We start from the raw sequence: 23,355 nt of genomic DNA on the forward strand, positions 1-23,355 counted from the left end.
CCAACAGTAAATCTAATGATAGTAGAAAGAGGAAAATCCAAGAGATAATTCTTTTTATAAACTGTGTTAAAGGGTAAAGACAGAAGTCAATGGCAAGGTGTAACAACCACACCTGCAGTGAGCAAGTTTTAAGTGATAACACAGTACTGCGATCACACTAAGTCAACACGTCTGGGAATCCCTGTGAAATGGATGAGAGTGCTCTGCAGAAATGTGAACGCTCCAAATTCACACAGTAAGACCTGTGAGCGTATTTCACCAATGATCTGAGAAGATAATGGGAGTGTTACGGGATTTAACCACATAGAGAGATTGTTTAAAATATATACCGGGCAGCAGACATTCAACACTAACGAAAATTTTGCAGAAGGTTTTGAAAAGAAGGAACATTATTCCGTGAGCATTCGTGTGCATTATTCCGTGTGTATGTTTGTTTCCTGACAAACACTGGGGAAAAACATGGGCGACCAGGATTCCAGTTCCAGCTGCTGAGTCACCAGCAGATGCCCGACGGGACTTGCGGCATCTCCAATAAAGGATCTGCTTGCAAAGACCCAGCAGGACCAGGAGAACCGCAAGCTTACGGCGGAGAATGGCCGAGTCTAGGGAAGGAGGGCTTGAAGAGGCAGAGCGGGGGTCCGAGTGGCCGTGGCCTTGGCAGAAAGGTGAGTGTGCTGCCAGCCCTGCCTCCCAGCTTGGGGTGAGTCCGGCCAAATCCGCTGAGCCTGAGGCCAACGGCCTGCTGGTTGCCAGGCAGCCCGTCTCCTGGGGTGCAGCATGGTGGGGTGGCTCTAGGGAGCATCCCAGAGTGCCCCCCCACGAGGCTCTGCCTTTAGAGCCAGACGATTGGCTTATTCAGGTTCAACACCCTCGAGGAAGCCATGACCCATCCAGCCCAGGAGGGCTATGAGCCCAGTTCCACTGGCAACCACACCTCGTTCACGTGCGAACAGACCACAGATCTGCTTTTCCAGAACGGGGCACGCAAAGAGCTCGCAGCCTTACACAGAAGACTCCATGCGGAGAGAAACAACACAGAATCATACAGAAACACTCTATACGGACAAAGATCGTGCAGAGACGTTCATATAGAAAGCTCCAACCTCTTCACATGTGTATTTTTAAAATTTATTCTCACTTGTAATCTAAAAAAGCTATTTTTCACAGCAAACAGGCAATTGTTTTAAATGACAGCATCACCACTGGTAAGAATGTGGCGACCTGGGTGTTGCCTTGTCTGATTTCTCAGGCCATTCTCTCTGGAAGCACCCTTTCTGTGGTGGCGGCCTGGCCTTCCCCACGCTCAGCGCCTGTCCAGCCCGGGAAGCTGTCCCTGCTCTGTCTCCCGGCGCTCCTGACCCCCTGCCCCGCGGCCTCCTCGGTGGAGTCCGAGGTTGCCTGGGACAGTGTACCCAGCACCCGGCAGGAAGGCACCGTGGGCTGCATGAAGTGCCCACGCCTCGCTGAAAGACCAGCGCAAAGAGTGTGAACTCGCCCGGGTGAAAACGGACAGCCTGACTGGTTTCTGAGTTTTATTTTTGCAGAACAGACTCCCAAGGCAGGTTCTCATTGATGAAGCTCAACAGACCGGCAAGGATGACAAGGCAGAGCTCCGCCCCTCAAGACGCGCACGCTCTGGCCAGGGGAGGGCCGCCCGGTGAACGTGCTCTCACGTCTGGCGCGTTTACTCTGCGGGACCCGGGGGCCTGGCCGCTCCTTTGCTGGACAGACTGAGCAGGAAGGCGGAGGCCCGATGCTTCTGCACTGGGATTACTCTACCCGAGGCTGCGGACGAAGGTGGGCTTTCCAGCTCAGCCGAGGGGGCGGTCCCTTCCCTGCTGTCTGACCTTGCGGAGCGGCCGCCCGTCAGCTAGGGGACGGCAGCCTGCTCCTGCATGCTGCCCGTGGGCCAAGCCCTCCCCTCCCCAGGCCTGTGTCCTCCTGCACGAGTGGGCAAAGCGTCCACACCCTCCACACGTGTGTAGAGACGATGAGGTGGCCCTAATCTGGCCCTCGCAGGCTGCTGTGCTGGGGGCCCGACGCGGCTTTCGTGGTTTCATTTGCTTTTTGTACTAAACTGAACATAAACTCTTACTGGGAAATGAGAATTCTTGACTTTCCTGCTTTTAACAAAGGATCTGGAGACGCAGACTCTCCAAGAGTCCCAGGAGGGAGAGGGACCCCTGGGCACGTCCGTTGGTGAGACCAGCCCCTTGTGGGAGGATCCCCTTCACACCCTCCCCGGGGGCCAAGACCCTGTGGCGGCGGGGGGGGGGGGGGGCTCCCGTCTGCCCCTTCCCCACATCCCAACTTCCTGGAGCATCTACACCAGAAAGACAGGGTTCTTTGCTCCATGAAACAAGGAAAGGGCTGGTGGGCACTGGCCAGTGAAGAGACACGGACAGGTCCACTTTACCTGGCGGGGCTGGACGCCTCGGGGTGGCGTGGGTAGGTCTGGGGAAGGCTGGCGAGTTCCCGGGCCATCACGCGCTGGGTGTAGTCATCCTGCCACGTGAGACCTGGAGAGAGAGTGGTGGGCACCACGTTAGCGTGGAGGCCGGGCCAGAGACCCCGTTGCAGTCCCCGAGTCACTGCTGCTACTCAGGGAGCTTTCCCGCAGCCTCACCAACCAGCCCAGGCCCCTCTCTGCGGCTTCTTATGAGCTCTTCTCCTTATAAAACCCCAGCCCCCCACCCTAGACCAGAAGCGTGGTGGGCGCTCTGCTATACGAAGAACACAGGCGGGGCGGGGCCGGGCTGGACAGGAGGTATGCGCTGTGGTCAGAAGATGGACTCTGTCCATGAGGAAGACGCGACCCTTCCGCCGGGGGAGGCCTGGCCACAGGAGGCGCTCCTCACCCAACAATGCGCCAGCACCCAGCGCCCAGCGCCGCTCCGCCTGCTCGCGGCCGCCACGTCCTGGCGGTTTGCTCCTCGCAACTCGGTCCTGCTTAAGAGCCACACGTTGGAAATGAAATAAGGGTTATTGTTACTATGAAAGCAATTATCATGGGGCTTAATGTACTGTATCTGGGAGCCAATTACATTATATTTAATACTCAAATGTTATGACAAAGAGTTTTATAACAAGGGCGAAGTAGTTATGAAGGCAAAATCCATGTGCTTATGCATTAATTACATGCACTGCAGATCACATGATAATTATGCTCAGAATTACCAAATAACTCCCAAGAATAATTATTATGCAATTTGTACATTTTAGATCTTATAGTAACACTTTAGCACTTAGAACTACCCCATGCAATTATCCATAATTATCTAATCACTAAATATCATGTAATTACAGAGATATATTTTTATGCCCTGTACAAAAACACATTACCAAAAATCTTCGCATCAGGATGGCTGTGGTTGTTTGTGTGTGTGTGTGAGCGGGGAGCAAGAAGGTCCAGAGCTCACTGAGAACACTTATTCTGGGCAGAATTAGAACGTCTCGCACATAAGCTGCCTTCATGAACACACTTCAGGATTTTTCAAATGCAAATCTAACATTTTTTAAAATTTACGAATGGCCAGATTCAAACAGCTGGATCGCTTCTAAGTCTCAGAAGTCCGTGGCCTTATCCTGAACGGAGGCTGCGGGAAGCACGCCCGCGGGCGGCTCGGCTGCTGCCCTGACGACTCGGGGGCGGTGAGGGGGAGTCGCTGCAGGGAGACCAGCCCCCCAGGCACTGCCGCCCCTGCTTCAGGATTAAATATGCTTAATGTAAGCAAGCAGGGCGAGAAAGCACCCCACGTGAGATATGCCTGTGTGGCTGTCACTGGTCCATTCCCAGAAGACCCACAATCGGAAGCACATTTGCAACATGAGCATAGTATCTAGCACCTCGGACCGGAAAACAGGCCTGGTTTTACCATGTCATTCCCCAAAGTCTGGTCTTCATGTTAATATCCACCAGGAAACAGAATCAAGAGCACAAACAGAACTTTCGGTGGAAAAAAGTTCATTTTTAAAATCTGAATAACAGAACTTCAATAACACTTTTATCTGCAGAGCGCAGAAGCCTGAATCATGCCAACTCTGGGGTGTGTATGGGCCGTGAGGAGAGTGCCGAACCCCTAGCCCAGCCCGCTCAGTTGTCCTGGGAGCAGGCAGAAATGGGGCGCTTGGGTAGAAAGTCAGAGGAAGGCGCAGGTCCGAGGGCTGGACGTCGCCCGGGAGAGGAGGTGAAGCCCCCGGGAGAGACGGCCCCCGTCTGGAAGACGGCAAGACACTCGGGCCGCGCGCGCCCCTCCAGCACAGCCAGTCCCTGGAAACCACACGTGGGAGGCTGACAGCATCGGAAGCAGAGCCAGGGCCCAAGAGACAGGTGCTGGGCCCCCGGAGCCTCCCAGGCTTGTGATTTTGGACTTGGAGCTGAGTTACCAGCAGCCCCGGTGCCAACCAGGCCCCAGCTGAAGTCCCCTAACTCTAGTGAGAGGGTCAGGATAGGAGCCTCTGAGCTGCTGCAGACAGAACAGCTCCCTCCCACCAAGCACCGCAGAGGCCCCCAGGGGCCTGGGCTCCGCCTTGTGAGGCCACAGTGACCCTGCAGAGTCGCAAGAGCAGCTGATGGGGAGGGGCTTCCCTCCCACGGGGGTGGGGGGTGGGGTAACACCTCCGCAGGCCCCAGTGCAGACCAAGCGGGGGCTCAGACTCCCACCGACCCCACTGCCCAGTAGTGAGGACAGGAGCCCTCCCTCAGGGGTCTGCAGAGCTCCGGGGGCACCTGGGCTTCTACCTCCACTGTCAGCAACAGAGCCCCCACCCCACCTCGGCAGAGCAGTGCCAGAGAAAGGCCGCCAAGCACAAGTTTAAATGAAATCTGGAGTCTCATCATGTAATACCAAAATGCTCAGGCTTCCACAGAAAACCACTCTTGCCAAAACGAAGGAAACCTCAAACTGAATGAAAAAAGACCTTCAGCAGACACCAACACTGAGATGGTAGCCTTATCTGATCAAGATGTAACACAGCCATGATACAAACACTTCAGGGAACAATCAGGAACATTCTGGAAACAAATGAAGAGTGGGAATTCTCAGTAAAGAAATAAATATAAAAAGAACCAAGTGAAAATGTTATAACTAAAAATACAATAACCAAAATACACAGCTCACTGGATGCACTTCATGGAACGATGGAGGGGACAGAGAGAAGACAGTCTGAAAAAAAGGCCAGTGCCTCCAGTTGTGGGGCTGTAACACAAGACCTAAGGTACTGTCATCAGAGTCCCAGAAACAGAGGAGAAAGAAGGCAGGGCTGACAAAGTACTAAACAAATAATAATAATGGCTGAAAATTTCTCAGTTTTGGCAAGAGATAAACTTGAAGCTCCAATATCTTGGTCACCTGATGCAAAGAGCCAGCTCATTGGAAAATACCCTGATGCTGGGAAAGATTGAAGGCCAAAGGAGAAGAGGGTGACAGAGGATGAGATGGTTGGATGGCGTCACCGACTCAGAGGACATGAGTTTGAGCAAACTCTGGGAGACACTGAAGGATGAGGAAGCCTGGCGCGCTGCGGTCCACGGGGCACAGAGAGTGGACGCGACTTAGTGGCTGAACCACAGCCACAGCATAAACCAAAGGGTTCCAGAAGCGGAGCACCCCAGATAGGATAAACCCAAATCGCCTCCAAGACACATGATAGTTAAACTTCTGAGACCTAAAAGCAAAGGAAAAAACAATATTGAACATAGCGAGAGAAATGACGCCTTACCTACAAGGGGAACATACTTCACATGACAGAGGGTTTCTCATCACAAACCAGGGAGGCCACATAAAATCACGTGACATTTTTCAAGAGCTAAAAGAAGCAGCTGTCAGTCCAGAATCCTGACAGGCGGCCAACCCAGACGCCTGGCAAAAGTATGGTTCAGGAACGACAGGGCAAAGAAGACGTTCTCAGATAAGTGAAAATGAGAGCCTCCTTTGCCAGCAGACCTGCCCCAGAAGAACCACTGAAAGAACTTCTCTAAATAAGGTGATGACAAAAGGAACCTTGGAACATCCAGGAGGCAAAAGCAGGAAAAGTAAAGATACGAGTAAACGCGACAAGCTTCCCCCTTCTGAGCTTTCTAAGGTACATTTGACAGTCGAAGCGACAGGGCCACACTGTAGGATGTGCTCCTCAGTATATGCAGAGGAAACATTTAAAATAATTATTAAAAAACAAGGGAAAGAATCATAAGGGCTGGTAAGGTTTCTATACCCCACTCAAAATGGTAAAACGATGACACCAGTAACTGTGAGAGTTTTGTATCTATAATGTAGTATCTACACCAACCACTAAAAAGGGTATCAGAGGGAAACCTATAGATACATTAAAATGGATTTGTAAAAAACTGTTAACCTAAAGTAATGTAGGAAAAAGAATACAGATAAAATAGAACAAGTAGAAAACAAAAAATAAGAGTTTAAGTCTTAACAAATCAATAATTACACTAAATATAAATACGCTAAATATACCAATGAAGACAGACATGGAATGGATTAAAAATGCATGACCCAATCATATTCTGTTTATAAGAAACTCACTCCAATATTTGAGTGGAAGTTAAAGGATAAAAAAAATAATCATTAATCAAAGAAAAATAGCAGTAGTTATTGTAATAGCAGATGAAGTAATATTCAAAACAAACAAAATTACTAGGGACACAGACATAATATAATGATGAAAGGGTAAATTTGCCAAGAAGATATATCAGTTCTAAATGTATATGCACCAAACAGAGAGCTGTAAATAGGAGAGGCAGAAACTGACAACACTCTCCACAATCTCAGCATCTCAATTACCCTCCTGAACATGTGCGTCTTCGTCCAACTAAGGTGGACCGTGTCCTGGAACACAAATAAAACTCAGCAAAATGAAAACCAAAATCACAATGGAGTCAAACTAGAAATCAATAACATAGACGTAATAAGAAAAGTCTCCAAACACTTGCAACTTAAACAACACTTCTAACTAAGTCACAAGTCAAAGAGAATCCAAGGGGAAAATACACTGAACTGAGTGAACATGAAAATACAACATATCAAAATCTGTGTTTAAAGCTGCATGGTTAAAGTTGCACTGAGTGGAATTTTTAACACTAAATACTTAGATTAAAAAGTCTCAAATCAATCATCTAAATTCCCACATAAAGAAACTAGAAAAAGAAGAGCAAAATAAACCCAAATAAGTAGAAAGAAGGAAAGAGAAGAAATCAATAAAACTGAAATTTAAAACTAGAGAAATCACTGAAAACCAAAGCTGCTTCCCTGAACAGGTCAGTAAAATTGCTCTCCTTTTTCGGGAGAGCAGTCACGAACAGTCAACATCAGCAGTGAAACAGGGACAGCAGTACAGACCCTGCAGACCCCTCCGGGAACACACAAGCCCCCACACACAGACAGAGAAGCTGAGATGAAATGGACCCACCCCTTGAAAACACAAACCACCACCACTCACCCAGTAGGGAGCAGATAATTTGATAGCCCTATAATTGTTATAAAAATTGAATTCTTAATTTAAAACCTCCCCCAAAGAAATCTCCTGACCCAGATGATTTCCCTGGATAATTCTACTAAACATTTAAGGAAAAATCAATATGAATTCTACAGAATCCCTTCTGGAAAATAGAAAAAGAGGAAAAGGTTTCCATTTAACTTTATGTAGCTAATATTAACCTGAACCAAAAGCAGACAAACACTGTATCACACACACACAAAAAGAAACCTGCAGACTAATATCCCTCATGAATATTGACGTAAAGATCCATAAGATAATATTAACATGCAAGATCCAGCAATATATGAAAATAATTACGCAGCGTGGGGTTTATTAAAGGGGTGCAAGACTGGTTTAATACAAAGTAAATAAATTACTTCAACACCTTTTTATGATGACTATTCATCAACTTGATAATGAACATCTATCCACACAGGCCCTACAGCTGCCATTGTACCTAACGGTGAGAACCTTTACAACCTTTAGAACCCAGAATCTTTCCTACTCAGATAAGGAACGTGGTGAGGACGTCCTCTCTCAGCACTGATCGCAACAGAGCTAAAAGTTCTCAGCAGTGCAATAGGGCAAGACAAGGAGATTAAAAATATGAAAAAGAAACAAAACTGTACCTATTTCCAGATATCATAATTTTCCACATGGAAAATTCCAATGAATCTACAAAAAACTCCTAGAAGAATTGATGCTTTCAAACTGTGGTGCTGGAGAAGACTCTTGAGAGTCCCGTGGACAGCAAGGAGCTCCAACCAGTCCATCCTAAAGGAGATCAGTCCTGAATATTCATTGAAAGGACTGACTGATGCTGAAGCTGAAGCTCCAATACTGTGGCCCCCTGATGGGAAGAGCTGACTCGTTGGAAAAGGCCCTGATGCTGGGAAAGATTGAAGGCGGGAGGAGAAGGGGGCGACAGAGGATGAGATGGTTGGATGGACTCGATGGACATGAGTTTGAGCAAGCTCTGGGAGATAGTGACGGACAGGGAAGCCAGGCGTGCTACAGTCCATGGGGTCACAAAGAGTCAGACAGGACTAAGCAACTGAGCAACAACCAGCTGAAAATAGCCCAGATGGTGCCCCGTGAGTGAGGGGGAATCAAGCAGGTCTGTCACTGTGTGAATTAGTTAGTTCTCAGCAATAACAACAACCCCGTGAGTAAAAGGGAGGAACCACAGACACAGCCACAACATTCTGCCGAGTGAAAAAAGCCCACCCAAAACAGCCCCATACTGCATGACTTCATTACGTAACATCCGTAACCTACTCTGTGCTCCACTGCAGGCAGGCACTCCAGAGGCCAGCCCGGACACCTGACCCTTGACCCTTTACAGTCTAGTATTGACACAGATGAGAACACAGTCAGCTAGCATCCAAGCCAGCTGTGCTGGCTACACAATAAAGTTACCAGCAAACACCTATGGAAAATAGAGACGCGCAGAGACTCACTGGGATGGGGAACTGGGAGAAACTTCACAGAGAAAAGTGGTATTTGAGCCAACGTTGGAAGGATACATAGAATTCTAGCAGACAGAAAGGGGCTGAGCAGAAGCGGAAGACCGCGGCCAGGGTGGGATGCGGTCAGCAAGGATGTAAGTCCAGCCGGGGCAGAGGAGGGGCTGGAGGGTTAGAGTGAGGCCACAGGAGGCCTGGACACCACACCAGGATGGCTGGCAGTCTCTGCGTTCAGTGCAGAGCCATAACAATATTCTGAGCAGGACGTTTATGTGTGCAGGGGAGGAGTGAGACCAGGAGGGGGGAGGGGAGGAGGGGAAGGGGAGGGGAGGGGGAGGAGGGAGAGGGGGAGGAGGGAGAGGGGGAGGAGGGAGGGGGAGGAGGGAGGGGGAGGAGGGAGACCAGGAGGGGAGGGGGAGGAGGGGAGGAAGGAGGGGGAAGAAGGAGGTGGAGGAGGGGAGGGGGAGGAGGGAGACCAGGAGGGGAGGGGGAGGGAGGAGGGGGGAGGGGGAGGAGGGGAGGGGAGAGGAGGGGAGGGAAGGGGAGGGGGGAGGGGAGGGAAAGGGAGGGGGAGGGGAGGGGAGGGGGGAGGGAGGGGAGGAGGGGAGGAGGGAGACCAGGAGGGGAAGGGGAGGAGGGGGAGGAGGGAAGGGGAGGAGGGGGAGGGGGAGGGAGGAGGAGGCCCCACGCCTCGGGCTGCAGGCTCCAGCAGGGACGTCACCCTTCAGGTGAGCAGCTTCCTCACGTGTAAAAGGACCGTCTCATGTTTGCCACAAGTGAGAGATCAGACCAAACGTGTTTCATTCACACCCGGCACGTGGCCACCCTGTAACTGAGGTACCCATGGAAACGGCACGTGGAGGGGACCCACGTGGGGGAGTCTGACCTCTCCAAAGCGGCCCCGAGGCCTCAGCCCCAGCCCCCGTGTCTCGGGTGCCCATAGGCAGCCTCCCAGCAGGCGCGAGGTTCTGGGATGTGCTCGCTCACTGGCTGGGCGTGTGGCCAGAGGGGTGCTTGCAACGTCCTCCTTGGGGGTCAGAGCCCCAGCCTGAGACCCAGCAGAGAAGCCTCATCCGAGAAGCCTGATCCAGCGGGTCCCTTGACACAGAACGGCACCCCCTGAAGGGAGCCCCCCACAGCCAACCTGAGGAGCCCCAGACTGGACCTGCTTGGCGGGCTGGCCCAAGGGCACAGCAGCAGGATCGGTTCTCCTGAGACCTGGACGGACCCACCCGGCTGTGGGCAGGACCCGGAGGCCGCACAGGAGGGGTGCGCGCAGGACTCGCTGTCCTGACGGGGTCCCTGTTACCACCCGCCTGGCACTGCGAGCCCCCCCTGAGCAGGCCCCCCACCCGACTCCCCCAGAGAGCCCGCCTGGGAAACACGATCTCGGCCACGTCGAGGTCCTGCGACAGAGGCAGGGAGGCGCCTCCCTGAGCCCTAAGTCTCCACGATGCTGCCTCCGTGGTGCGCAGACGGTGCCGGGGCAGGACACGGCACAAGAGCATGATGCGGGCGAGGCTCGGGCGCAGATGGACGGCTTTATTTATTAGACTTACTTAAAACACACTTCCTCCTACCTCTGGTACATGGAGTGAGTGAGTGAGCGAAAGTCGCTCAGTCGTGTCTGACTCTTTGCGACCCCATGGACCACACAATCCATGGAATTCTCCAGGCAAGAATACTGGAGTGGGTAGCCATTTCCTCCCTCAGGGGATCTTCCCAAGCCAGGGATCAAACCCAGGTCTCCCGCATTGCAGCTGGTACATGGAGCACAATACAGATACCACAGAAGTTAAAGTCCGCACTTACGGGAAGGGGTTAGGGCACCAGCGTGCGGAGACCAGTGTGCCTGGGCTCTGGAGATGACCGTGTGGAGGCCCAGTGCGGTGGGAGTCTCCTGTGACCTGGAGGCAGCTTCCTTGGGGTGAGCGATGAAGACAAACAGGAGGAGTCACGGGCTGCGGGCTTGTGTTCCCCAAGTCCGCGTGCTAAAGCCCAGCCCCCGCGGGGGGCGGGGCTTGCGGGAGGCCTCCTGGTGGGATCAGTGCCCTTAGAGGAAGAGGACCACGCTCCCTGCCGGCTTATCAGGATGGAGGGAAGGCGCCGTCTGCAAAACAAAACGAGCGTCCGCACCAGGGACAAAACGGGGTGCCCTGACCTTGGACCTCTGGCCCCCAGACTGTGAGCAGTCTCCGCCCCATCTGGGGCTCCACTCAGAGTGGAACGAGGCAGAATATGTTCAATGAGCAAGGAGAGCATGTGGACCCCAGGCCTGTGTCACACACCCAAGGATGGTGTGAGCTGCAGACGCTGGTCTGGGGCAGGTGCCCCGAGGGTCACAGCCATGCCAGGGCCATGACTCCGCGGTCTGGGCTTCCAGGCACCTCGCACGATCCCTGCACCCCCCATGAGAGGAGGCCTGAGTCCAAGGTCCTGTCACCTGCCTGAGCCCGCCTCTCCGTTGCCACGGCAACCCCAGCATCATAGCCCCTCATGCAGGAGGAGGGCGGAGTCTGGAGCTTGGACAAAGGGGGCCCCGCCAGCCTTCTGGGGGCAGGAGGAGAAGCCTGCTGCAGGGCGCAGTGGTCCTCTGAATAGCACCTCGGCAGGAGCGCCGGCTGCCACGAACCCTTGGCTCGTCTCAGCTGTGGCCACAACTGCGCCCAGAACCGCACACCCGCAGGCCCACCACAGGACACGGAGGTCACTGGTCCAAAGGCACGAGAGCTTGTAAAGAAGAGACGACAGCCTCTCCTCCCAGAAAGCGTGTGATTTAAATTCCCACCGGCTGCGTGTGAGGGTGCCTCTCCCCACCTCTCTGGGCACCGGGCACCAGCAAGAGCCTCACTAAGCAGGGGCTCTGGGCGTCACTTCGTCCATTTCTCTAATCGCGGTGAGGCTGGGGGCTCGCGTCTGCAGCCAACTCGCACGCCTGCTTCTGCAGGCCTCCTGCTCACGGCCTGGGCCACTCTCAATCAGCTGGTTTGTGCTCTTTGCACCCGTGTATGAGGTGTAACGTACAGAGAAATTTAGCTCTTGCCAGTCACATGTGCCTTGAGACTTTTCTTATGATATTTTTTCCATCCAATTTTTTTAAAGTTTTATATAGTCAAATTTATTACTCTTTCCATTTATGGCTTCTTAAGATTTGCATCACAATTTAAAAGGGGTTTCATGATACAAATCAAGTTCACCATGCTTTATTCTACAGCATTTTTTATCACTTTCATTTAAGTTATTGATCCTTTCCAAATTTGTTTTTATTGAAAGAAATAAGAATTCAAATACTTTTTCCCAAAAAACTAGAACGCAGTTTATTGAACAATTTGTCTTCTTCTTGTTGATTTAAAAATCTATCTTTGTCCAATTTATCTGTTGATTTAAAAACCTATCTTTATCCAATACTTCGGCCACCTGATGCGAAGAGCTAACTCATTGGAAAGACCCTGATCCTGGGAAAGACTGAAGGCGGAAGGAGAAGGGGACGACAGAGGATGAGACGGTTGGATGGCATCACTGACTCGATGGACATGAGTTTCAGCAAGCTCCGAGAGCTGGCGATGGACAGGGAAGCCTGGTGTGCTGCAGTCCATGGGGTCGCAAACAGTCGGATGTGACCGAGTGACTGAAATGAACTGAATTGAATTATTGTTTTAAAAATCTATCTTCATTAGACTCAAACTCTATACATATTTTAGTCTATTTCTGGACTCTCCTCTGTTTCTCTAAGAAGTTACTCTGGAGTAGATCACATAGCCCTGAAACTGTCCATTTCCTGAAGATCTGAAGCAATTTTCCTGTGACATCAGCTAGTCCGGTCCTTGGTGAAGGAGGTGTGGCCCTTGGTGGATGGGGTGTGGCCCTGGGGGTGTGGCCCTTGGTGGAGGGGGTGTGGCCCCTGGTGGAGGGGGTGTGGCCCCTGGTGGAGGGGTGTGGTCCTTGGTGGGGGGTGTGGCCCTTGGTGGAGGGGGTGTGGCCCTTGGTGGAGGGGGTGTGGCCCCTGGTGGAGGGGTGTGGTCCTTGGTGGGGGGTGCGGCCCTTGGTGGAGGGGGTGTGGCCCTTGGTGGAGGGGGTGTGGCCCCTGGTGGAGGGGTGTGGTCCTTGGTGGGGGCTGTGGCCCTTGGGGGGGGGGTGGCCCTTGGTGGAGGGGGTGTGGCCCCTGGTGGAGGGGGTGTGGCCCTTGGTGGGGGGTGTGGCCCTTAGTGGAGGGGGTGTGGCCCTTGGTGGGTTGGGGGCTGGTCGTGTAGCTGGTTGGTCTCCCACTACCAGTGACCTGTCGAGGCAGCCCCCATCTTCTGTGATCAGATGTAATAACGTGTCTATTTTGGTCAGATGTTCAATGTACTTGTATGCTTCTACAAAGCACTCACCTTTTGCTTTAATCATCTATCTTTTTGCATCTAAGTCTTTATATCTGTGTTCTCTTTTTTCCTGATTAGTCAGCATTTATTTTCTTGTTCTTCATTTTTCTCAAAGAACTGGCTTTTAACGTTATTCGTCAACTTTTACTGGCTTTCTGCATTTGACCCGTTAATTCCTGCTTTGTCTCCTTCATCTTTGTTTGCTTCTTATCTTTCCTGAGTGCGTCTTCTTTTTCTAACTTCTTAACAAACGCTTCACTCATTTTCCCAGTCTTTCTGTTTCAGGCATCGTGAGGACACTTGTGCACAGCCGACCCGGGCCATCCCTTATTATTCCCATTAAGGCTAGACAACCTCACCATGCACCTGGGGGTTGGGAGGTGACCAGTTCCAACCCCTGGAAAAGATGGGAGTCCACCCAGGGAGGGTGTGCTAGGCTGGGGTGGAAATTAGTTGCTTGGCTATGAAAGGAAGGAGCCACTCAAGGAAAATTCCTTTTGTCTCTCGTCCTCCCTCTTTCATCACAAATGTGGTGCCTGGACTGCAGGAGGCATTTGGAGTCATCAGGTAACAAGGATAGGGTGAGAAGGTAGAGAAAGGAGAGCTGACATGCTGAGAACTCTGGAGGAGTTCTGAATGAGGAGTCTGGACTGGAACCAATATCGTGGCCCAGTTAACAGACATTTACTCCCAGCCTCCTTGTGAGGGGAGACCAGAACTTCCTGCACTGCAAGCCACCACTGGATTTCCTTCACTCGCCTGGAAGCGCTCCTGCCTGCAAAGCAACATGGGCAGTGAGGGCTATGACTCTTCCTCTGAGCGCTGCCTTAGCCACACCCCAGCAGTGCTGAACATCATGCATTTTTATTATGACTACTTTCCACTCATTCTTTCCCATCCAAGTCATTTATATGGAAATTTTTACTTTCCAGGTGGAGCACTAACCCTGCTTCAAGAAACCAGCCACTTGTTGAGAGACCCCTCATATAATTTGCCTTCAAGTAGGTTTATCAAGAACTGGCTCTGATTCTTTCTCAATTGATGTTCCTTGTGAGACTTTGCCAAATGTCCCACCCAACGTCTTCTCCACTCTCTCTGCCTTAGTGCCTGATCCCAAACCCACCCGAGCCTCAGACTTTCAGAAACGCCACCCAGGAGCTCCCTCCCCCACTGTGATGGCCCAGTACCTCCCCGCAGACCCTCCTCTGCACGCAGATGGTGGGGGATCCTTGCTGGGAGGAGGGTAACACACCCCTTCAACCTCTGCCAGGGAGCAGACACAGCTGTGTGGGAGTGTCTGCATGCACGCGTCTGCATGTGTGTGTATATGTGTGTGTGCCTCCCTGTGTTTGTGTGTGCTTTTTGTGAGCATGTGTGTACATTTGTGCTTGTGTGTGTGTGTGCATGAGCACACACGTGTTGGGGATTAGAGTCTGTAGGTGGAAACAGAACACCTATATGCCTGATGGACAAGAGGCCTGTCTGTCCATCCGTGAGGCTTGGAGGCACACATGTGTGCATCCACCAGACATTCTAAACCCAGCAAAGTCGAGCAAATACCAGTGGGGCCAGGATGCTGCCTTCTGCTGTCTACTGTACCACCGCCTGCAAGACTGCCTCCTCAGCACTGCTCAAATTTTATTAGATAATTCCACAGGGAAATAAGATTTTATACACAAAACTTTGCTTTATAAATATTTTGTCAGTAACGCATAGTGATGCGAGCACTCGTACATTGTGGGTAGAGAAACCATGAGTCCAGCCGGGTGTGACTTCTCCTAAAGGCCGGGGAGACCAGCGTCTGTATGGACAGAGCCCAGAAGGGCTGCAGCTCCAGAGGGTGTGCTCCTACAGGCTCCAGAACATGGCGCCGCGACTGGCGGCCTGTGGCCCAGAAGCACACTCTCCCGCAGGCACAGAGCAGCTGGGGCCGTGCTGCTGGCGGGCCTGTTGACAGCAGGGCCTCCGACCGGCCACCCCTGCGCTCCTCCGCAGAGGAGGAGGAGGAGTGGTCTGGGAAGTCCACGGGCCAGGACGCTCAGGCAGGGAACACGGAGCCAGGAACACAGCTCCGCCCGTGTGAGCCGAGACCGCAGCTCCTCCGGGTCGGCCGGCAACACACTGACCAGCTGACCGATGCTGGCTTCCCTCCCTGGAGTCAGACCAGATCTGCCCTCCCCACACTCGCCCTCCGACCCTCACATTTTGCATCCTGGGAGGGGCGAAGCGGAAGGAGTCTGGACACTGAAGAGGTGACTCTATCCCAACTTCTGACCTCCCTGCCATCACTGCCCCCATCAATAACACGTCACCATGTACAGGCACAGCCATCTTCTCAGAGGGCACACCTCCCAGGTGGGGAATAAAATCACCCAACACAGCAGAGGCAGTAAAATGCACATGGCGTTTTATGTGCATTTTGATGGAAATGAATAAACAGCGTGCAGAAGCCAGACGTGCAGAGTTCCCGCGCGAGCTGCTAACACTTGTGTGAAGTCACGTCGCACTACAGGCGCACTCGTTGGGTGGGCTCTTACTGCCCACCGTGTACCTCAGAGTCCATGCCCGGCGCTGGATGCTCATGACCCCCGGGACAGCAGGGCCTCCCTGGGCCCGCTCAGGGCAGGAAGGCTGCCCAGCGCGTCCCGTGCAGACTCCACGGGCGAGCAGCAGGAGGTGACTTCAGGGGCAACAGTCTGGACGGAGACTGGACATGGCCCCAAATCCCGTGGGGACAGGCGGGGGGTGGGGGAGGAAGGCTTCTCCCCAGGAGCCCTGCCGGCACCAGAGCTCCAACGCCCCCCACCCTGCCCTCCCACTGCGGCACATGGTCCCCCGCCCACAGCACAGCCCAGGGCACACGACGTGACACACGGCACACGAGGCTTGCACAGCAACACGAGGGGGGAGACCCGAGCTCTGAGCACCAGGCGCAGGGAACCTGGAGTCACTGCTGTGGGCCAGGGGGCCCTTGGCAATGAGACCTGCCTTCGTGAGCTGCGACCTGACACTCACAAGTGCCCAGGGAGGCTGTCCTGGGCGCCGGTGGGCATGATGGAGAGTGCTGACTTGAAAGGGGTGGAGCAGAGTCAGGACGACCGACAGAGGACCCAACACGCATTGCTGCCGGTCACTCCACTGGCCACCCCGCTGTCACCTCACTTGTCAGCCAGCCGGTCACTCCACTGGCCACCCCGCTGGTCAGCATGCTGGTCACCCCCAAGCGTCAGCCCACCGTCACCTGCAGCCCTCCCTTTAGTCACGTCTGCAGGATCCCACGCCCTTGCTTCCTTCACGCCAGATGCTTTGCCTGAGGCGACTCTGGCAGGTGTCCCCTGAGAAAGACCAGCTGACACGAGCTGCAAAGGCCAGAGCCCAGCTCCCCGACCAGCCACCCAGGAACAGGCAGGCGCCAGGGCCTCTGAGTGTCCTGGAGGCCCTCGTGCTGGTGTGAACACCACAGCATCGCTAGTAAAGCCGGGCCTCTGCCTGGCCTTCGGGGAACCGCCCACACAGTGGGCGCTGGGTCTCCAGCGTCAGGCCCGAGGACAGATGGCCAGTGGGAGAAGACCTGGTGTCCAGCCTCCATCCCACAGGGCCGCTCAAGTGCCGGGGAGCTCGGCCTCCCCGAGGCCCTCCCAGGACACCCCCGTCTCAACTCTCAGGCATCCCTGAGCCCGCTAGGAGGGAGGACCCAAGAGGACCCACCCTGCCTGCTCCCTGGGGTCCTGCTCACCCTCTGCAGATTCGGGCAGGACTGCAGCCTGCAGGACACAGTGTCAATCTCTGCTCATCACTTTGGGGCCCTGTCACAACTCAGACTCAGGCCCAGCCCCCAGAGGAGCACGGTGGCCCCGACGCCTGCCCCAGGCACCCTCTTCCACCCTTGGACCGCTGGGCACAGGTGTGCACAGACCCAAACCCGTGTTGCATTATCATCACTCGGTTTTCTCCTGCCTGTCCTCTATATCACAGTATTTCACTGTTTTAAATTCTTGTGTGATGGGGTGCTATTGTTAATTTTATTTCAGGGTAGTAAAGGGGGCATTACAAAATACTTGTTATAAGGAGGGCTGGGATCTGGTTGAAGCTTGAACCCCACCACTTGAGCCAGGCGAGACCCGCCGTGACTTCCTGCAGCGGCTGTGGACTTGGACTTGAGGGGCTCCAGGGAGGGGGGTGGGCTTGTGGCTTCGGCAAAGGAAGCTGAATGACCAGAAGAAGGAGGGAGCCCTGGACACGCTGGGACGGCAGGGACACGCTGGGGGGCGAGGACACGCTAGGGGGGCGGGGACACGCTGAGGGGGCGGGGACACGCTGGGGGCAGGGACACGCTGGGGGGGCGGGGACACGCTGGGAGGGCGGGGACACGCTGGGGGTGTGGGGGACACGCTGGGGGGGCGGGGACACGCTGGGGGGCGGGGACACGCTGGGGGGGCGGGGACACGCTGGGGGCGGGGACACGCTGGGGGGCGGGGACACGCGGGGGGGGCGGGGACACGCTGGGAGGGCAGGAGGGTCACCCTGGCCCCAGTTTCCCTGGGAGAAAGAAATGTGTGTAACCATGGGTGACCTTCATCTCTGGTGGAGGCTAGTCCCACCTATCTCAACAGAAAATAAACTCGAGAGGGCAGGAACCACACTTACATTTCAGCCTCCGCCCAGGATGCAGGTGTTGTCTCAGTTAAAATGACCAGTTTGCAAGGTTTCCAGAGGAACCCAAGTCATTTCATTTCCTAAGACTTTACTCGGAATGTTTATCTGCCACATGACAAAGGAGGGGCAGAGTTCACTGGGGACAAGGTCCCCTCTCGGTCTACAGAGGTGGTCTCCTGCCTGCCATCCACATGCAGACCACCTCAAGGAGGCTGATTTAGTGAGCCTGGAGCCTCCGGCCCTCACTGGCCCCAGCTCTCCCCACGCCACTGAGCAGGGGGTTCAGTTCCGGAAGTGAAGGCAGAAGACAGCAAGGAGACCTGGGCCCTTGGGCTGCCTGGCTCCAGTCTGACCATCCAGAGGGCCAGCGGGCGCCCTGGCCTGCGTCCTGGGACCCGGCAAGCGGGTGCTCCAAGGGCCAGCTTGGCTCTGGGGCTCCTCACTAGACCAAGCTCCACAAGTGACTCTGCACAAACCAAGAGGGGGAACTCCATGGGGATCCTGTGTTCGGTTCAGTTCAGTCGCTCAGTTGTGTCCGACTCTTTGAGACCCCGTGGACTGCAGCACATCAGGCCTCCCTGTCCATCACCAACTCCAGAGCTTACTCAGACTCATGTCCATCAAGTCGGTGATGCCATCCAACCATCTCATCCTCTGTCTTCCCGTTCTTCTCTTTCCTTCAATCTTTCCCAGCATCAGGGTCTTTTCAAATGAGTCAGTTCTTCGCATGAGGTGGCCAAAGTATTGGAGTTTCAGCTTCAACATCAGTCCTTCCAGTGAACACCCAGGACTGATCTCCTTTAGGATGGACTGGTTGGATCTCCTTGCAGTCCAAGGGACTCTCAAGAGTCTTCTCCAACACCACAGTTCAAAAGCGTCAATTCTTCGGCGCTCAGCTTTATTCACCATCCAACTCTCACATCCATACATGACCACTGGAAAAACCATAGCCTTGACTAGATGGACTTTTGTTGTCCTGTGTTAGCCAGGGTCAACCCTTTGTTCCTACTTCATCTCCCAGACCACGGTTACTGAGCTCCCCCAAACACCCAACATGGCAAATTTACTGAACAAAGTGCCTAGAGAAAAGGCCCAGCAATGCAACTCAGAGGCACCCCTGGAAAAAGGCATCACCCGAAAATGCACTAAACTGGGACTTAATTGCTAGAAATCACTTTCAATTACTAAAAATTACCACAAATTACTTGTTGAATAGACACATTCTTTCACCACCATTAATAATTTAAAATAGCTAATTGCATGTAATTGGGAGTAATTTTTGTTCTTCGGTGAGAGGCAAGGTGCTGTGTTCTGCTGCCTGGCCGGGCTGGGCCTCCCTCAAGGAGCCTCCGTGGGCGGTGCCCCCGGGCCAGGTCTCCCAGGGGAGAAGGCAGCTGGCAGGGCCAGGTGGCCACCACCTCCTCCTCGATGAGGGTGCTGTCTGTCCAGAGAAAGGTGTGGGATTCGGAACTCCCAGGGCGGCCAGCCTGCTCCTCCAGCCTCATCATGGATGCTCCCAGCAGGACAGGGCTCCTTCCCAGATGCAACTGCTCATGGATGAAACAGCAGCAACCAGCTGCCTCCCACAGGTTGCCTCCCCCCAGAAGAAAGGGGTTCAAGGTTAAGTCCCACCACTGAATCAGTCACTGTGACTGAGGAGACCACCACCTCCCGATCTGACTAAACCCAAGCCAGCAAGACCACCCTGTGAACATAAAGCCGGGAGGGGCTGGTGAAATTCCAGCCCGGGGAACATGAGGCTCTGATGTGTCTGTGCAGACGTGGCCTCTGGGTTCTTCCACTCCTGATTCACAGTCCTGGGTCCATGGGCCCTGGTTCACAGTCTCCCCAGCCAGCGACCTGAGCAGAAGCTGAAGCTCAGAGAAGCCGTGCTTTCTCCTCAATGTGCCAAGTGGCAGCTGAAGACGCCCTGTCCACCCGCGGAGCCCTGTACGGGGCAGGACGGGTCCTCCAGGCCTGCAGAGCTCCAGCACTCTGCTGGGGGGGCAGGGGGGTGGGGGGGTGCCCCTGGCTTCCATACTTCACCTGCAAATTCCAGACACTCTTATGACCCCAAAGACTCCAGCCTCCACCACAAACCATTTTCATGTATTTAATTGGCTCTCTCTGGGGGATGTTTTTGAAACTAGCTCTTTGAAGATATTTCATTGTGGTGCTGAGATAAAGCTCGAAAGAGCAGGGGTTTATCGAGAGAGGAAAGAGCAGATAAAATGAGAAGCAGGAGATGAAAGGAGGAACGGACGACAAAAGCAGGCATGTGAGGACGTGGTGCGGGCCAGATGCGGCCCCAGGCTCTTCAACCCGGGTCTCAGAGCCGCTTCATTAACTCAACAAGAGGACAGCGCAGACCTCTTTCCTTCGAGGGCCGTATTATCAATTTTTAAATTTTCCCAAACGCGGAACAATGGGAGTGTTTTCTGCAGAGACTGTTTAAGAAATGAAAAGGTAAGCCTAAGAGGAGGGGCATGAACCGGGGGCAGCCGCCCGAGGAGCCACCCGCGTGGGGCCCGACGCGGCACCATCCTGCCAACCGAGACTGGAGCTCGAGCTCCCGATCTGACACACGCGGGTGGTGTGGAGGGAGCCGGCCTGGAGCCGGGTGCTGACCCCAGAGGACTGGCTCTCCTCCCCACACACCCCCTGAAGGTCACGGGAACCTGCCCGGGAATCCAAGCCCTTTGGGGCCACAGCCCCCAATCTGTGCTCCCAGCAAAGACAGCCCTCTGTGCAGGCTGGTGAGTCAGTAACAGATAAACCAGGAGAAATCCGGATCATTCTCCTGAGGTTCAAGGGTCTCAGGTGCCCGACCCCACACAGCGCATCTCAGCTAACGGGACGCAAGACCTGGCCACTGCCTCCCAGCCGCCGCCTCCCGGGCTCCGTGGCTTGGTGGAATGCTCAGCTGTCCAGGGTGAGGGGGTGCTGCCTCCTGAGAGCGAGCCCCGGCCTCGGCCTAGTGAGGGCCCCAGAGCCCGCCCTGAAAGGTTTTCGTGCGGTCAGGTTGCGCCTATTGACAGAGAGCCTGTGGTTCACGATCCAGCTGCCCCTGCACGGCTCCTTCTTGCAGCAGCAAATCAGACGGCACGAGGCGCCTGCCCAGGAAAGCTCAGGACACCTTTCTGCTGTTTCTGCACAGACTCTTACCTGCACGAGACGCACATAATCCTAAAACCCACACCTGAGTCACCTGTCTTTTCCTGTTGTCTTGGGAAAGTGACTGATCAAAAGCAGAGGGGAAAAGCACATTTTGCTTCTGAAACCTAAGGCGAGGCGGATGACCCGAGAACACAGTGTGCTCCTTCAGAGTGAACACGACGCAGTAATTACCGGGCACAGAGCACAGGAGCGGCAGAGCCGGGGTTCGTGGTCCCAGCCCGGCCGGGGAGGGGTCTCCACTGCCCCCACAGCCCCACCCCCTGCCCTGTGCTCCTCCGAGGCCACGCACCCACTCCCACCCGTGGGTCTTCACGACTGTCTGCTGTGGGTCTTGCCATGTTACTCTGCACTATTGACCATGTCTGACCATCCGAATGCTTTTGAGGGTTCTAGACAGAGTCGTGGGACAGAACTGGACATGGGAGATAATGGAGGTTTCATTCATGCGAGTGTTTATTTTCATTTTGTTTTGTTTTTCAGTCTAAGGTCTAGGACCCTCCAACTCTCCCACTTTCAGTTCAGTTCAGTTCATTTCAGTCGCTCAGTCGTGTCTGACTCTTTGCAACTCCATGGACTGTAGCACACCAGGCCTCCCTGTTCATCACCAGCTCCTGGAGCTTACTCAGACTCATGTCCATCGAGTCAGTGATGCCATCCAACCATCTCATCCTCTGTCTTCCCCTTCTCCTCCCGCCTTCAATCTTTCCCAGCATCAGGGTGTTTTCAAATGAGTCAGCTCTTCGCATCAGGTGGCCAAAGTACTGGAGTTTCAGCTTCAATATCAGTCCTTCCAATGAACACCCAGGACTGATCCCACTTTGCTTTGATGAATAAACTAGATTTTGGTTGGTTTCTAGTGTTTTACAAAAGGTGTTTGTCCACCTCTTTTTATCTTGAAACTTGAGATTTGATGAGGTGACTAAGAGAGTCCTGTGTCAAGAACGCAGCCCGGAACCACTGTGACGGGCGCTTCCAGCACCTCTGCAGCTGGGCTTACTGCTTCTGGTTTGTAAGGATCCTTCAGAGGCTGAACCCAGTGTTAGAAGAAAGTCTCTGCCTGCACCCATGTTCCTGCGCTTTGTAATTCAGTTCCTGCATTCAAATAAAAGGGACTTCATGCAGCTTTCCCATCCACTCATATGGCCGGTTAACAGCCCCAGAACCCTACGAGACCACAAAGTTTAACTGGAGAGAGAGATGAGAGGGAGAGGAAGAAGAGGAGGGGCAAATGCGAGGTCCAGAAATCAATTTGCAGTTTTCTGCCCATGCAAGTCTGAAGGCTTTCATTTGATAAGGCAAGTAACACGCAAGCCTGTAATGTCAATTATTTCAACAAACAAAAGCCTGTTTGTCTCCATGACCCATATTGCTTTTAGTGAGGTTTAAGACAAAATTACATTCCATGCAGCCCATAAACGGGTCACCGCTCTCAGAAACGCGGGGTTTTCGGCGCCATCTGGGAAGCTTCCAGGTTTCCAGGGGTCTCCGCTTCCGCCTCTGCTGTGACATCATCCAGTTCTCTTGAGGGTGAAGACTCTGTCGTGTTGGGCAGGAAGACCCCACTCCAGGATGTTCAAAGGTAGATGGCCGCCTGCCTGTATCCCTATTCGGCACTTCCATTAATGCTCAGCCGCACCCTGAACCAAGCCTTCACTCAGCTTGTTAAATTTTAGTGCAGATGAAGTCTACCTGACCTCATATGACAAAATTAAAAGCAAAAATCTCTAACTTGCCTCAGAAGAAAATGCAAGCTTTTAAAGTGTTCAAAGTTAAGAAATCTAGCTTTAATGATAAGAACAGTATACAGTTTGTCAATATTTCTTGAAACTATTGGGATACCTAGGCATCTCCTAAAAGACAGGAAATTTGGCTGTCAAATAAGTATATTAATAAATAAGAAAGATTTTGGTTTGCCCCCAGAGTGGTGACACTTCTGGGATACTTCTGTCTGCATTTCCGGGTCTTTTGTGTGACCTCAAGCTTCGCCCAGGGGTCACCTCGGGGGACAGGGCTCCCTTTCCACCATGGCAATACGTCATGTGATCCCAGCCATCCGCCCCAGAGAGACACACTGTGGCCTCAGAAATGCGTCTGCGTCACCTCCAATGGTTGGAGGGAGCTCCTGGGCCTGTGGCAGAACAGGACGGGGGGGTGAGCCAGAGCAGAGGCCCTGGTGAGGACGGGTGATGGAGGAAGATCCT

At 53.6% G+C, this 23,355-nt stretch overlaps 1 protein-coding gene and 1 long non-coding RNA gene across 2 annotated transcripts in view; one reads left to right on the plus strand and one right to left on the minus strand.

Moving 5' to 3' along the window:
• Window positions 1-23,355, minus strand: part of PTPRN2 (protein tyrosine phosphatase receptor type N2) — a 587,908-nt gene that overhangs the window by 384,172 nt on the left and 180,381 nt on the right. Inside the window, exon 4 of the mRNA XM_081535514.1 lies at window positions 2,417-2,519. Within this exon, the coding sequence (XP_081391640.1) occupies window positions 2,417-2,519 (103 nt within the window). The remainder of the gene's footprint in view (window positions 1-2,416; window positions 2,520-23,355) is intronic.
• On the plus strand, window positions 4,623-8,924 carry LOC145523134 (uncharacterized). The gene is made up of 2 exons (XR_014066370.1): window positions 4,623-6,084; window positions 7,928-8,924. It is a non-coding gene; the product is annotated as an uncharacterized LOC145523134 (long non-coding RNA).

Source organism: Giraffa tippelskirchi, chromosome 10, assembly GCF_054371585.1.
Source record: "Giraffa tippelskirchi isolate mGirTip1 chromosome 10, T2T-mGirTip1v1.2.pri, whole genome shotgun sequence".
NCBI lineage: Eukaryota > Metazoa > Chordata > Mammalia > Artiodactyla > Giraffidae > Giraffa > Giraffa tippelskirchi.